The sequence below is a fragment of the Nannospalax galili genome, unplaced genomic scaffold, assembly GCF_000622305.1.
Source record: "Nannospalax galili isolate Female #2095 unplaced genomic scaffold, S.galili_v1.0 scaffold364, whole genome shotgun sequence".
Classification (NCBI taxonomy): domain Eukaryota; kingdom Metazoa; phylum Chordata; class Mammalia; order Rodentia; family Spalacidae; genus Nannospalax; species Nannospalax galili.
This window is the reverse complement of record NW_008352752.1, coordinates 279,778-295,386: the sequence shown is the minus strand read 5'-3', so window position 1 is coordinate 295,386 and position 15,609 is coordinate 279,778. Positions and strand designations below refer to the sequence as shown.

Here is a 15,609-nt window from a genome sequence, read left to right as displayed (position 1 = left end):
CCCTCTGGGTCTCCTGTGGGATCAGACAAACCATATAATATATTTTATGTGAGTTTATTAACTTACAAAGAAATGAGAACCCAGTGCCTAGCCCCACGCCTCCAGCAGTGCAGCTCAGAGCCCACCATATCAGACCAGACGGCTACCATAATCCCCGCTGGCATTCACTCATGCATCAGGGGCCAACTACCTCACCCCGGGTCCATAAGAGTCAGTCCATTCTGTCTTTGAGCTTCTGCACTGGCTGCCAGAGGCTCCAGGCTTCCCTCCCAAGATGGTTCCTGGCTTCCCCCCCTAGTCCATGCTCTGCATCAGGCCCCGCCCATTGGAGAAACCAGCCAATCCAGAGACATAAGCCTTAGCTCTTAACAATGGCAAGAAATTAAGTTATGTGGTAGAGGAATAAATAATATATAATCACCCAAGTGATCGGTGCCTGGTCTCCAACCATGAATGTATAAAGAAGAGTGTTGCAATACACTATTTTGTCATAAGGAGTGGAGGATCAGCAAAGCAAGTTGATTCTAGAAAATATTTCATGTCTTGTCCATTTTAACATCTTCAGCCCCTTGTACGTGATTTTCTATTCTTTGGAATGCTGGCTTCAACAATGGGATAACTTAAGTCTGCATGATCCTCAGTTCCACAAAAATCCTCATTCCCTCGAAGCAGGTGAGGTAACACCAACAGCACATTTGCTGTGTGTAGTCTGCTTACACGCCACGAGTGTGTCACTTAACCTCAGAACAGCCCTTGAAACAAGTTGTTGCCCTCTCCATTTTAGAGAGGAGGAGACCAAGAGAACCCAGTTAATTAAGTGAAAGAACTAGGGAACCGGAACCTCAGTAACATGAACCCAAGACAGGCCTTCCAACCCTGTCTGCTTCACTGCCTGGCTGCCTGGTCATTGAGGTCGACCTAATGCCTGTGTCTGGCACACACCTGTAGACTCGTGTTTCTCTTCTGTGTTTTCCTGAACTTTTTGTGGCTCTGCCTGGTACCCTTCCGCACCTCCTCTCTCATCCTAAAATTTCCCATCCAACCTTTAGGTGTCCCCAAAGCCCCTCATGGCCCTGTGTGTACATCCAGGCCAGTCACTCAGCCATCTGCTGCCTAAGAACATTTTGGAAGCTTTATGCAAATTCCCATCACATTGTATTTCACACCCCATCAAGCCCTCTAACTAAGTTAGTTTTACATTTCTAGATGCATTATTAGACACATGAGTCAGAATCTACTCTTCTAAAAGAGGACTGATACCTCCAAGTTGGTGTTTCATTTTGAGACTTACGCACTTCCTAGAAACTTGAAGGAAGGGCCTCAGGGAATAGTGTGAACACCAAGCTTTGATAAATAAAGGCCAATGGATCATTTTCCAAAGCGACTCTCTGCAGTATCCAAATGGATTATGCGGTCGAATTGATTTGGAGTTGCTTCTGTACGGGAGTATTGTACCTCCCTCTAATGCTAGAATTAGAAACTTTAGTTTTAAGCTTTTCGAATCAGGGTAACTTGAGACTCCTTTCCAATAGTTAACATAGCTCTGTCCTGTTAAGTTAAATGGCTACCAGACTACTAAAGAGAACAGTTGAAAAGTATTTACAACTCGAGGAGGAGTCACTGACATTTTCTTCTCCATCCTGAACCCTTGAGAGAAGATCGAGATCAAGAAGGAAATTGGTAACAGACAATGGACCCTTTAGCACAACAGCAATAAAATCAAGTGATATATGGCTGGATTTGATTATTTTTAGCTCAGTCTGTCTTCCTGATACAAGTTCTTTTGACCCAGGGCAACTAAGACATATAGAGGACTTTGGATTAAGATTCTCGGAGTGAAAAGTTAACCTTTGAAAAAAATACTCTGAGCTCAGTCACAAATGTATATCCCAGAAACTTTATTTAAGACACCAGCGGCTAAGGAAAAAGCGTCAGTTTGAGGCCGTAGCTCTGAAAGCACCGTGACCTGACACTGTTTTTTGTAAGACGGCTAAAGTGAGCAGTTCATAGTTCATGTTCTGCCAACTTAGCCGTGAGCCTAATCTTTGTTACAGTTTCTTCTATTTTTAGGTGAGATTCGGGAGGCATTTGGAAGTGCCCTAGTTAGCTGGAAACAGATGTTGTACTCTGCTTCTTTGCAGGATCAATCAGAAAACTCTGCAGAAGCTGCTTGGCTGTGCTGTTAAATAGCCTTGTATTTTTTCATTCTTACTGCACTGTTTTTGTTTGGTGGTTGTGTGTGTGTGTGTGTGTGTGTGTATGTGTGTTTGTTGGTGGCCTATTTTGGTTTAATCTTTTAATTAATCATTGTGTATTAGCTACTTTTCCTGTTGCTGTTATAAAACACTCTGATAAGGCCAGGTGTGGTGGCACATGCCTTTAGTCCCAGCACCCAAGAGGCAGAGGCAGGCGGATCTCTGTGAATTCAAGGCCAGCCTGGTCTACATAGTGAGTTCCAGGCCAGCTGGGGCTACAGAGAGACCCTGTCTCAAAAAGACCAAAAGGAAAAAAAAAAAAAAACCCTGATAAAAGCAACTTACAGAAGGGTTTACTTGGCTCACAGTTTGAGGGCGTAGTCCTTCATGGGAGGGGAACCATGGCAACAGGACTTTGAGGCAGTTGGTCACATGGCATCCATAGTCAGGAAGCAGAGAGAAGAATACCGGTGGCCTGCTTGCTCTCTCCTTTGAATTCTGTCTAGGACGCCAACCATGGAATGGTGCCCTACAGTTTAACCTAATCTAGACACTCCCTCATCACAGGCTTGCCCAGAGACTTGTCTCCTAGGTGACCCCAAATCCAACCTGTGAGCTTGACGATGTTCACCATCATACATTGCTGAAGGGAAAGGCTAGACCTCAGCAATCAACATTCAGGCAAAGTTTGCAGATTCTCAGACTGTTGGAGAACTGGCCAACTCAGGACTAGTTTCAGCACAAATTGGTAACGTTTTCTTGACAATACTAAGAGCATATAAAATCTCTTGGTTTGAATCTGTTTGACAATGAAAACAGAGCAGAAAGGACATACAGGTCAGATGAGAAAACCTTCCTCTGGATCCCAGCAGCAGTTGCTGAAGAGCCTTCACTCAATTAAAAACAAAGGAAGAGTAGATTCAATTTCCAAGTATCATTGTCTCTGAATTAGATTTCTTCTGCTGCTGTACAAGTGGATGAAACAGACCTAATTTCTCTTGCTGCCTACACATCTTCAGCTCTCTCTTATAGAGAGACAAAACCTGTGATTATCCGGCCTTACATTATGCATCTCCTTATTTCTTTTTGTAGTAGAACATAATGGTCACAAAACCAGGACTTTGTTTTGTCCCTTGGCTGATACATGATGGGATGTAATAAACCTGGGGTGAATAATTAATGCACATAATCATCTGGAGTTAGGACTCTGCCACAAGAATAATGATTGCTTAATACTGAGAAAAAAGTTCTTTGACACTAATTCATAATTTATAATTTGGAATACTTTAAGGAATTTAGCCATCCTTGATTTCCTTCATGTCTCACTTTATACACTCTCATTGGAAACATACTGCTCGAAATGTTATGAAAGTTTTCAGTACACAAAGTTGAAGGATGAAGTCACAAAGCCATGGTTTCTGCACAAGTATTTTGTGTTTAAAAAGAACCATTGTGAGGAAACATTACAGGAGCTTCTTTCCTAAGATCTTGGACCTGAAGGAGAACCTGGAGCTTAGTTGATTCTATCACCTCACATCCAACTTTGAAAAAAAGACCAGAAAAGCTAATGGCCTCATAAAGACTCAATCACACAGCTGTTTAATTACTGACAAGGTCAAGGACAGGATGCAAGTTCCTAACTCAAAAGACAGTTGCTTCTATTTTACAATAAATTGTTTTTGTTTCAGTTGTTAACCTCAAAAGTAGGTTGTAGATGGGCATAGTGTGCACGCCTCTTTTAATCCCAGCTCTGCAAAAGCAGAGGCAGGCAGATCTCTGTGAGATCGAGGCTAGCCTGGTCTACATAGTGAGTTTAAGGCCAGCTGGGGCTACAGGGAGACTGTCTCAAAAAAATAAGTGGATTATACCACTTAGGAATGTAATCTATTTCTTGATTTATGAGATGTGATGTGTGAGATTACTGACATCCACTTGAGTGACAGCCTCCTGTCATACTGGAACCTCAAAATTTGATACCAACCCCTTAGTACAGTCAAGACACCAGCTTCTAATGCCATTGCACTTTGGGCCCTCCCAGTGTTCTCTTTGGTCATGTTGCATACAATGGGGTAAAGGCAGATGGTGAGAGAGAGTTTTGAGGGGTAAGTCTGCAAATGTATTTCTTAATAATAATGTCAGTGTGGGACTGGAGAGGTGGCTCAATGGTTAAGAGCACTGGTGTTCTTGCAGAGGACCCAGGTTCAATTCCTGGCACCCATATCGCAGCTAACAACCAGCCTTAACCCCAGTTCCAGGGGAACCCGATGCCCTCTTCTGAACTCCACGGGCACTGCATGACACAGGTGCACTTACATACATGCAGGCAATACACTCATACACATAAAATAAAAATTATAAAATATTAAAAAAAATAATGTCAATGTACGTTTCACAGCTTTGGAAAATAAACATGATAATTTTTTATTTTATTTTATGTGTATGAGTGTTATGCCTGCATGTGTGTATGTGCACCTGTGTCATGCAATGCCCACAGAGGTCAGAAGAGGGTGTTTTATCCCCAGAACTGGAGTTATAGATGGACAGTTGTTAGCTGCCATGTGTGTGCTGGGGTTCAAACCTGGGTCCTCTGCAAGAGCAGCCAGTGCTTTTAATCACTGGGCCAGCTCTCCAGCCCAAGTTCTATTTTTTGAGACCTTGTCTCTCGATGGAGCCCTGGATGCCCCGGATCTCACTATGCTGACTAGGCTGACCTTCAACTTGCAGTGATTCTCCTGCCTCTGCCTCCTGGGTGCTGGGATTACAGGGGTGTGTCAGCACACCTGGCTGTGTTCTCCTTTTTCATGTGTATAGCTAAATTATTTCAAAATAAAAATAATTCATGGCAGATACTAGGCGAACCCTGAGGGATGATCACAAGTATTTCTTACCTAGTCTGTGGGGTCTAGCTATCCTAGGAAACAACAGAGATGAAAGATTGTCCATGGAATTTACCCTTACTAAGTAGCAGGCAGGGCTCGGGTGTGGCTCAGTGACTCAGTGCTTGCCCAGCATTCCTGAGGACCTGCATCAATCCCAAACACTGCAGAAAAAGGAAACAAAGTTATCTATAGCGGTAAACACAATAATCCCACAGTGGTTGTGATTTAGTTACTGCCCCCAACACACACACGAAACATGCACACAGATGTCTGCCACCTAGTCCACAATCCCCTGCAATGAACGGTCACTGGGAGGCCTCAGCCCTGGCAGGCTGAGAAGGCCAGGCAGGTCTCCCTCTGTCATAGCCACACCATGGCCATGCCTCTCTCCAGCCAGCTGTATCTTTTGAATCCCCATGATCACGATGCTCTTCCACCCCGTGTCCTGATGAGATCCAAGAAGGATTAGTGGTTCTTGGGGGTGGTGAGGCATGAACTCCAGTGCTCTGTTTTCTGTGCTTAGAATTTTAATTTGTTTGAAAGTTTTTAAACATTCAAATTTAAATCATGTGTACACTGTGGGTCACATTCATCTAAATAATCTATTATTTTCTGATGTTAAACTTTGAGGGCACATGTCTCCACTTTAAGTGGGCACCAGAATGCTAACTTATTTAATAATGATTTCAACACAGCACAATTTAAAATGATAATTTGAAACACTGAAGTGCACAACAGGGTTATTTAGTTAATGTAAACAAACTGTAAGTTTGAAAATTGTGAAGCCTGGTCTTAAATGTTCTCACCACGTGTACACACACAAAAACCCATAACACAACTGTGGGTTGATAGATATACTAAGGAGATTCATTATGATAATCATTTCACAATGTATACATATAGTGAAACACCATGTCATGCATCAAAAACATATAATTTTATTTGTTAATTATAACTCAAAATCTTGGAAATAAAGAATCAAAACAGATTGGCGATAAAAAAAAGTGATTACCATTTTATCTAGTGTCACAAAAAGAACAAGGACGCTTAAGTTAGAAGTTATGGATCTGCATCTCATATCTAATTCTTCCTTTAAAAGGAAATAAAATTGCTTAGTTTGTCTATTGGGACCCATCCAAAGACCAAAAAGACTGAGTTATTGTGAAAGCTGGAGAAATATTGTCACAGGCAGCCTATCAAAGTACTTGGCATTCAGAAAGTGCTGGAAATACAGTTGCTGCTCCATCCTGAGACCCTCCACCCAGATGGTTTCCAACCTTAGAATCTCTGTCTAGTCGCCTGAAGTGTTCTCAGAGCTGAGGAATTTGCTTCTGCTAAGAAGAAACAGTGCTCCCCATCACAGTCCTCCGTGGGTGACAGACCATAGTTGTTTCCATGGAATTTACCATGTTATAGTTGCTATTTATAGCCCATGCATCACAGGATGGTGTTCTATGCAGTCCTGAAGATTTGCCTCAATGGGTCTAAGTTCCACCTGCCTAGTGTGGTAATTCTCCTGACTGTGGGCAGCTTACTCCCTGCCTTCCCTTTGCTGACAGTCTCTTTCTCACTGTTACTTTTGTTTTAATCATTTTTTTCCAACTTAATTTTTCTCTAAAGAATAAAATGCACTAAGCTTATTAGTACTTACCAAAAAGCCTACAGTTTGGGCTAGAGAGATGGCTCAGCAGTTAAGAACACTGATTGTTCTCACAGAAGCCCCAGGTTCGAATCCCAGCACCCACATGGCACCTAACAACTGTCCGTAACTCCAGTTCCAGGGGATCTGACAGCCTCTTCTGTCCTCCGTGGGCATTGCACTACATGGGTGCACTGACCTACACACAGACATAACACTTAACACTCATACACATAAAATAAGAATAATAAAATATTTTTAAACCCTACAATTTATAAAATTATTCATACAATGAAAAAAATTTAAAACTTAGATTTTTTTAAAGGCATACTAATGAGTTCACATATATAGCACACTTCCTGTAAGTCCTGTGAATATTCTCTCAAAATATAACACAGTTTCAGTGCAAAATAAGTCCTTAAGTGGGCAGTTGTCCACACGTCCATGAGGGGCTGTTACCACTGTTTTTTAAAGATGTTTGCTGAAACAAGCAGCACATAGATTTGAGTTTAAATTCCCAAAATGCCACTTTGAACAAGTTACTTAAACTCTTGGAGTTGTGGTTTCTTTTTAAAATATATTTTATTATTTTAGTGTATGAGTATATTGCCTACATGTAGGTAAGTGCACCCATGTCCTGCAGTGCCTACAGAGGTCAGAAGAGGGCATCAAATCCCCTGGAACTGGAGTTACAGAAGGTTGTTAGCTACCATGTGGGTGCTGGGAATTGAACCATGTTAGCTACCATGTGGGTGCTGGGAACTGAACCTGGGTCCTCTGCAAGAGTAGTCAGTGCTTTTAATCACTGAGCCATCTCTCCAGCCCTGAGTCTTGGGTTTCTTATAATTCAAAACAGATAATAATCCCTAAATTGTGATCATTAGTGAAATAATGAATCAAAACATGCATGGTAACTGTGCCCATTCCATAGCGTTGCAGCACCTAAGTAGGATGGGGGATGTGCCTCCCTAGCATGGCCGGAGCTCTAGCAGCAGATGCTGAAAAGTTAACCCACCATGCGCTAAGCAGCTGAAAGGAAGCCCTAGCCTGCCCAATTCTTGATGCTCCTTAACTCTTACTCAGTACAGAATACTGCTTTTAGGTATGATTCTTTGTTAATTTTTCTCCTTTCTCTCCCTGTAGACACACATTTAAACACACATCTAAATCTGACTGAACATGCTTGTATGTTGCTGGTATATATATATATATATATTCCTGAGGTATTTTATAACAGAAACTCATACCATATTTTCTTAAATATCATGTTTTTATTCCCAGCCTAAAATGCATGTTAATTTACTGAATGCTGCTATCAACCAAACGTTCCAGGAACACGCATGTTGCATAAAGAATGGTCACACTTGTACAAATTGTGAAGGCACACATATAAACAGTATGACTAAGTCTATTATTGTAAGAAACCCAGAGACTGAAATTTAAGAAGCTTCTTTTCAGAGTTAAATGTATGTATTTAAGCAAAATACTGGGTCAGTGATAAGCACATGACTATATATGCATATGTTGAATTATGCAAATTATGAGCTTTTCTAGGTGAGCTCCTGAAGAGTCATTCTGTCTTTCAGCTCCACCTCAACTTATTTCAGAAATGTCTCCTATTTCTTCAGCTGCTCTAGTTCAGCAGCAACACGGTTACTGTAAGATACCTCACGCCGGTGTGTTCTGGTATTTGAATTCTACTTTTTGTGCATGATTTTTTTCCTTCCAAATGTTCTTTAGGAAAGGGAAAATGAGCAGACAGACTGTTCTAGAACATCCTTCCTTTTGGAAGCACGAGTTTCTCCAACATAAAAACAGATTGGGATCCAAATTGGTTAAATTGCTTCTTCTGTACAGGACAGCGATGCGCTGGCTTGCTACAGTGGAACGTGTGCTCTCATTTCGGACGAGCTGTTCCGTGAACAAGTTTTATTTAGCCTACATAGCCAATCCCTGGATCTGTGGGTGTTACCTTGCTTCCCAGTTAACCAGTTTTTTTCCTTATCATTATTGCTTCTGCTCTGTCAGCTGAAACACAGTTCAACAGCAAACTTTTTACAAAACAGGGTGCTTCTCAAAATAGAACAGTTGACTAGAGAGAAAAGAGATAGTGTCAACAAAAGTAGGTCTGTGCTTCATCTGTGGGCTGCTCCTGAACCACTTCTCAAACATAATCTCACACACATGTAAGTGCATAGCACAGACCGAAAACAGTCTGTGTCCTAATGTAAACTTTCATCCCATTTTATTAAGGGATTAAATGTGATAAGAACTCCAAGGCATTTAAGCAAAGATATTGGCTGGTTTTGTCTACTTTTATTGATCTGTTTTGGGGGGGTTTGTTTGGGTTTTTAAAAATATTTTATTTATTATTTTCATTTTATGTGTATGCATGTATTGCCCGCATGTAAGTAAGTGCACCCGTGGTCGTGCAATGCTGTGGAGGTCAGAAAAGGCAATTGGATCCCCTGGAACTGGAGTTACGGACAGTTGTTGGCTGCCATGTAGGTACTGGGATTTGAACCCAGGTCTTCTGCAAGAACAGTGTTCTTAACTGCTGAGCCATATCTCCAGCCCCTTGTTTCGGTTTTTTGACACAGTGTCTCACTATACAGTCCTGGTTAGCCTGGAACTTGCTACATAAACCAGTCTGGTCTTGAACTCATAGAGATCTACCTGCGTCAACCTCTGGAGTGCTGGGATTAAAGGCTTGCACCATCACACCTGCTCTACTTTTATTTTTATTGAGAAAACTGAATTCTGTGAGTAAATAATTTTAATTCACCTGAGATTCACTACATGGTTCCAGTGGTAGATTCATGATCTGACTTCCTAGCCAAACGAGTAGAGAAAACAGGACAGTTTTATTACTGGAAATGTTTCCCCTTTTGCATCAACTTAAAAAAAAAATCATGCCACATTTATTCCCTGGACAAAGTGACATTTTTCTGACTTCTCCATAATTAGCAGGAAGGACCAAACATGCCGCAAAGGGCTGGGGTTCTGGGATCACTTCTTGGTCAAACGAAAAGGAGGCAGTGAGCAGGGCTCGGAGCACCCCTGACAAGGAGCTGCGCGGCTACTCAGCACCCCTCAGCCCACAGAGCACTGCTCTGCAGAAAGCGCCACCCTAAATGTGACACTAAACAAAGATGCAGTTATGCTCCCGACTTCCTGCTGCATCTTGACTCTTCCCACAGTGCACCTCGAGTGTAACACTCTTTGTTGTTGTCTAGGTGTTAATTTGAATGGAACTCCACCGTTAGTGTTAGAGTCATGCCCGCTTTCAACAGATGTGACTTCATGTCTTCCTTAAATGTTTTTATTTATTCTTTGAGAATTTCATATACGTATACAATGCATTTTGAACATACCCACTCCCTTGTCCCCCCTTCCATCCCCTCCTAGGCCCCACCACATCACCACATCCCTCCCAACTTCGAGTCTTTTTTTTTAATAACACACAAGATCAGTTAACACTGCCTACATGTACATGGGTGTGGGGGCATCCAGTGGTGCCTGCGCCACCTGCCATGGCCCACACTCCTGGAGAACACTGACAGCCAATCGCTCCTCAGCCAGAGGGGGACATGCATACACACTGATTCTGCTTTTGTGTTCTTACTGTTGGATAAGTTGCCTTGATTTCTAAGCCTTGTTTCACAAGACAGTAAACTCGGTTTTACCAAATCACGCCTCATCACCTCTTCTTCCTTTCACCCACTTAAAATTCTAGAGCAGAAATTTTAATGTGGGGTCTTGGACCAGACAAGTATGAAAGTGCCGAGAAAGCCACAGAAAAATGTGATAAAATAAAATCATGTACGTGTCTCCGAGAAAAGGATCGGGGTTTTACTCAGATACACTATGGGTGTATAACTTGCCAAATTTCAGAATGGTTACTCCTTGGATTTTCTTCATCTTTTCTTCAGGAAATGCCACGTCTGGGACCTGCCTCTGAATGTTCTGACCACCCTTTCTTTCCCTGCCAGTTCATGGCTTCTCATGGCTGCTACTTTGCTGACATTTTATGCCTTCTGTGTTTCAATTTAAGTGTCAGTGTCAGCAGTGAGACCATCTTTCAGGAACCTCTACTCAGGCCAGACTGGGAGGCTGAGACAGCTTTGACTCAGAAGAAATTTCAGTCCTAGTTACTTTGAAGCAGAGTTGGAGGTTTTATTAAGGATCATTTTAATATAGGCTTAAGCATAAGGGCTGAGAGACGGAGGTGGCCGGGGAAAGAAATAAGATACTCCCAAGAGAGCAGGAGTGGGCTTCCTCAAGCGAGAGTCGCAGAAAGTAAAACGTATCCAAGTTTCGGTGTGGGCTTCTCAAGGGAGAACCACAATGAGTTGTGTTAACATTAGTCAGACGGGCCACGTTTGCTGGCTCTTAAGTTACAGCTCACAAGGTTGTTAGGAAACCCTTGTCACTCACTCCTCTCTCTCTTCTGATGAGACAGATGGCAGGCGGCTTCTGATTGGATGGAGTTACAACCTAAGAAGGTAAAACCAGAAGTTGCTAGGGTTGCACAAGACATCTAGCCCATGTCCTTTCTTGAAAATGGGGTTTCTAGTGGGATTCCTGGCCTACTGCAGCCTTACAGCTGGGAGGGGAGAGAGGCCTTAGCGGCTGGGAATTTCACTGGAATGCCTGCTTCTCAGCTAAAAGGAGGCTTCACCCAGATCCGGGAGGAGGCCTCCTCTCCCTTTTCCTGTCATAATTCCCTGTCTTCCTGTCCTGCCTGAATGGAAGAGAGAAAAACGAGACACTGTAGTTGAAGCCTCTGCGAGTAACGGTGCTTGCTGGATATTCTCTTCATGCGGCACCATTTAATGTCACTGCAATCCCCAGATCAGACCGAACCTCTATTTTAAAAAGAAAGAACTCAACCAGGTTAGTTATTTCTGCAGCCTGTAAGCACCAGAGTCTAGATTTAGATCTGTGTTTTAGTCTAACATTCTTTCCTTTTGTGAGGTTTGTCTAGATAAGGTAAGTAGCCATAACTTAATAAGGGCATCACTTTTTATAAGAAAAAACTAACACCTGGCTGTTTTTCTATCATTAAAAATACTTTTATCACACTTTGTATAGAAATCTAACACAGACTTCCAGGTGCCCACAGGTCACTACATCCACAGTAATGTCATTGTCAGATCTCAGATTATCATAAAACCAAGTACCGGTTACACATTTATTAATGCGGTCACTCTGTCAATCAACATTTATGCAATCCTGACCTGCTATTGTCAAGGGCTCTTCGAAGATTTAGAAGACAGTGGTTCTGAGCCCTACTCCACATTAGATTCTGCCAGGGAACTTTTAAAGCGCACCCATGGCTACTCAGATTCAGGTAATGCAGGCGGCACTGGGGTTGGTGGTGTGTTTCCACCAAGCTTCCCCAGCTGCAGCCTTGAGAACCCCCGGCCCTTCCCCCATCCTCCCTAGCTGTCCTGTGTTGGGGGCGTGGGGGGGAAGCTAAGTTGGAGTAGGAGGGGAGATTGATGCTCACTAGGCCCTCTTGATACCTATGATGACAGCGAAGGTTTGCTAGTGACAGGGGATATGTGAGGAATAGTACTCTCCACTAAGCTGTTCTCCCTGTCAGGAAATCATCAGACACTTCAAATTTGCATTTTAATTACCTAGCCCAGTTCTACAACCTATAACTTTAAAGTGTTATTACTGCTTTAAAAATGTAATGGTTTTCCATCTTTTTCTGGGTATCCATTAAATGAAAGCACTTATAAGAAAGTGGTAGTCTGTGAATAGTGTCCCCAAATCATACAAAACTTACGTATATATTACAAAGAGATTTATAAAATGTTGTAATTATAGACTAGAAAATCTTAAATGGCAGATGTTTCCAATACAGAACTTTAAAGTGGTCTTTGTGGTTTCCAGTCTAAATGGTGCCATTATTGTTACTACATGTGCTGCTCTCTCTCATTTCTGTTAATATAGCATTTCATAAATTTATGACAGTTCAACTGAGTTATAATAAACCAGACATATTTAAAACCTTTACTTTGATAAAATTGAATGTATATGTACACTGGTACCATAAAACTGCTGTGGAAGACATCTAGCTCTGTTCCAGTACCTCTTGAATGTACAGTTTTCTCTTCATCCAGCCCTAAATACAGAATGAGGCTGCAGAGGCTTACAGAGTAAGGCAGCACGGGCAGAGGTACGTGATGTGGGACTTCGGCGACAACTAAGTATCAGACTGGTTTTACAGAATGGAAATAAAGCCCCTCTGTCTGTCTAAAGTCTAAACTCTTATACTCACTGCTTGTATCACATAAGGATTAAAATATATGCTCAGGGCTGGGATGTAACTAGTGGTGGAGTGATTGCCTGACATAGGCAAGCCATCCCCAGAACTAAAACTAAGAAATAAGGAAGAAGAGAGTAACAACCATGAGGGAATGACAGAAAGACAGACACAAAGAAGGAAGGAAGGAAGGAAGGAAGGAAGGAAGGAAGGAAGGGAAGGAGAAGAGAGAGAAAGGAAGGGAGGGATGGAAGGAGGGAGGGAGGGACAGAGGGAGGGACAGAGGGAGGGAGGGAGGGACGGAGGAACACAGACAATACCACTCCATCCTATGTTTCTTTTAAAACATCAGTTGAAATGAGCTTTATGGGGGTGGCAGAAGGTGCCACTCAACTGTTACTAGGAGCAGCCCTCTGTTTCAATTTCTGTGGTTAGTTGGTGGCTACAGTGAATTTGTGTCTTTGTACTGTAGCGAACAGCATGCACAAAAGTGATACTTTTGTGTTATAGCAATGCAATATAACGTGCCTTTAATTTCCTTTGAACTCTTTTCCCTTTAAGCAATCACAGTCTGTCATTAGCCACAGGTGTGAACACTAAGACTCTGCTCTCAGTCCTAACCCTGGCCTCCTTCCTCCACTGCAGGTTGGCTTCATGAGTTGGGAAAGAGACTGGAGTCTCCATACTACAACAATACGATGGGGGGCCCGTCCATCCGAAGTGCGTATATTGCCGCCCTCTACTTCACCCTCAGCAGCCTCACCAGCGTTGGGTTTGGTAATGTGTCTGCGAACACTGATGCTGAGAAGATCTTCTCCATCTGCACCATGCTGATTGGTGGTAAGGGACCATCTTCCAGAGAGAGAAAAGGAGCAGGTGGCGGCCAGATGCCCCTTTCCGTTCACTCTGTCTTGAAACACAATAAAGATAAATTGCTTGACACTGGAAGAGTCTAAAAATCGCTAATTAGGAAATCGGCAACTGATGCTTTAATGTATGCATAAATTAGCAGTGGCCTCACTGGTGTTGAGGAGTCCATTTTCTGGCCCAATGAATGGCTAATTTGGGAGGACAAAGCTGTTTTCTTAAAGTAGTGTTCATTTCTTGATTTGGGGAATTACCTGAGTCAGAATTCCAAGTATGTTTGAAACTCCCAGTAAAGGTAGTATTATTAAAATTTTATTCACACTAGTGTAGTAAATTAAAGAAGCTTAATACATCATTTGATTAAAAACAGTAAAAGCAACAAGCAATAAGTAATTAGTATTTATTCACTGTTTTTTTGTGTGCTACTCTCTGCACTAAGTGATTTAATACAATACTGTAATTCTTAATGATAAATTTATGGAGTTGGCTTTTTCCCATTTAACAAATATGTGTTCCTGTACTGTTGTCCCTGAGTTCCAAATTCATTCTTTTTTGATACATTATTTATTATTTTATTTCATTTTATGTGCATAAGTGTATTACCTGCAGGTATGTAAGTGCACCCCTGTCCTACAGTGCCTGCAGATGTCAATACTGTAATTCTTAATGATAAATTTATGGAGTTGGCTTTTTCCCATTTAACAAATATGTGTTCCTGTACTGTTGTCCCTGAGTTCCAAATTCATTCTTTTTTGATACATTATTTATTATTTTATTTCATTTTATGTGCATAAGTGTATTACCTGCAGGTATGTAAGTGCACCCCTGTCCTGCAGTGCCTGCAGACATCAAAAGAGGGTGTTGGATCCTCTGGAACTGGAGTTACGGACAGTTGTTAGCCACCTTGTGGGTGCTAGGAATCAAACCCAGGTTCTCTGCAAGAGCAGCCATTGCTCTTAACCACTGAGCCACCTCTCCAGCCCCCCAAGCTCATTCTTTATTCTGCTTGAAAATCTGGGGTTTGACTCCACAGGCCTTTCTATTTATCTTGCCAGACAACTTCCCTTGCTTCTGCCATTAGGGTGCCTGAGGAGCCTGGTAGACAGGAAAAGGCTCTGCCTGCTTCCGGGTAGGTGTTCCAGGGGAGGAGCCCTATCTGCAGCAGCTGCTGCTTCCAACTCCTTCAAGCACTCCTAGAACCAACCTTTCTTGGCCCTCCTCAGAGGTCTCTGTATCCTGCAAAGATGCTGCCCTTGCCCCTGAAGTCAGAGCCGTGATAACAGCAGCTCCATATAGCTCTTCCTCTGAGCATGTGTCTAGAACTGCAGCAGCTGCTGCTTCCAACTCCTTCAAGCACTCCTAGAACCAACCTCTCTTGGCCCTCCTCAGAGGTCTCTGTATCCTGCAAAGATGCTGCCCTTGCCCCTGAAGTCAGAGCCGTGATAACAGCAGCTCCATATAGCTCTTCCTCTGAGCATGTGTCTAGAACAACCACCACTACACACACACACACACACACACACACACACACACACACACCTTCTGTGTTCAGCTCCAGGACTGGCAGCCCCTTCATTATTCCCAGTTACCTCTATGCCTCTGAGTTGTCCCTTCAAGCCCTCCACCACTAGCAGAATCAGTTCCCTATAAAAAGTCCCCCTGCTGAAATACTTAGCATAATTTCTCTTTTCCAAACTTGCTGACTGATGCAGGATTGACACTGTTGTTATCCAGTTTTTAGATGAATCATGT

At 42.5% G+C, this 15,609-nt stretch overlaps 1 protein-coding gene across 1 annotated transcript in view; it reads left to right on the top strand.

Moving 5' to 3' along the window:
* Positions 1-15,609, top strand: part of Kcnh8 (potassium voltage-gated channel subfamily H member 8) — a 418,565-nt gene that overhangs the window by 310,653 nt on the left and 92,303 nt on the right. Inside the window, exon 8 of the mRNA XM_008849967.1 lies at positions 13,636-13,830. Coding sequence (XP_008848189.1) covers positions 13,636-13,830 — 195 coding nt within the window. The remainder of the gene's footprint in view (positions 1-13,635; positions 13,831-15,609) is intronic.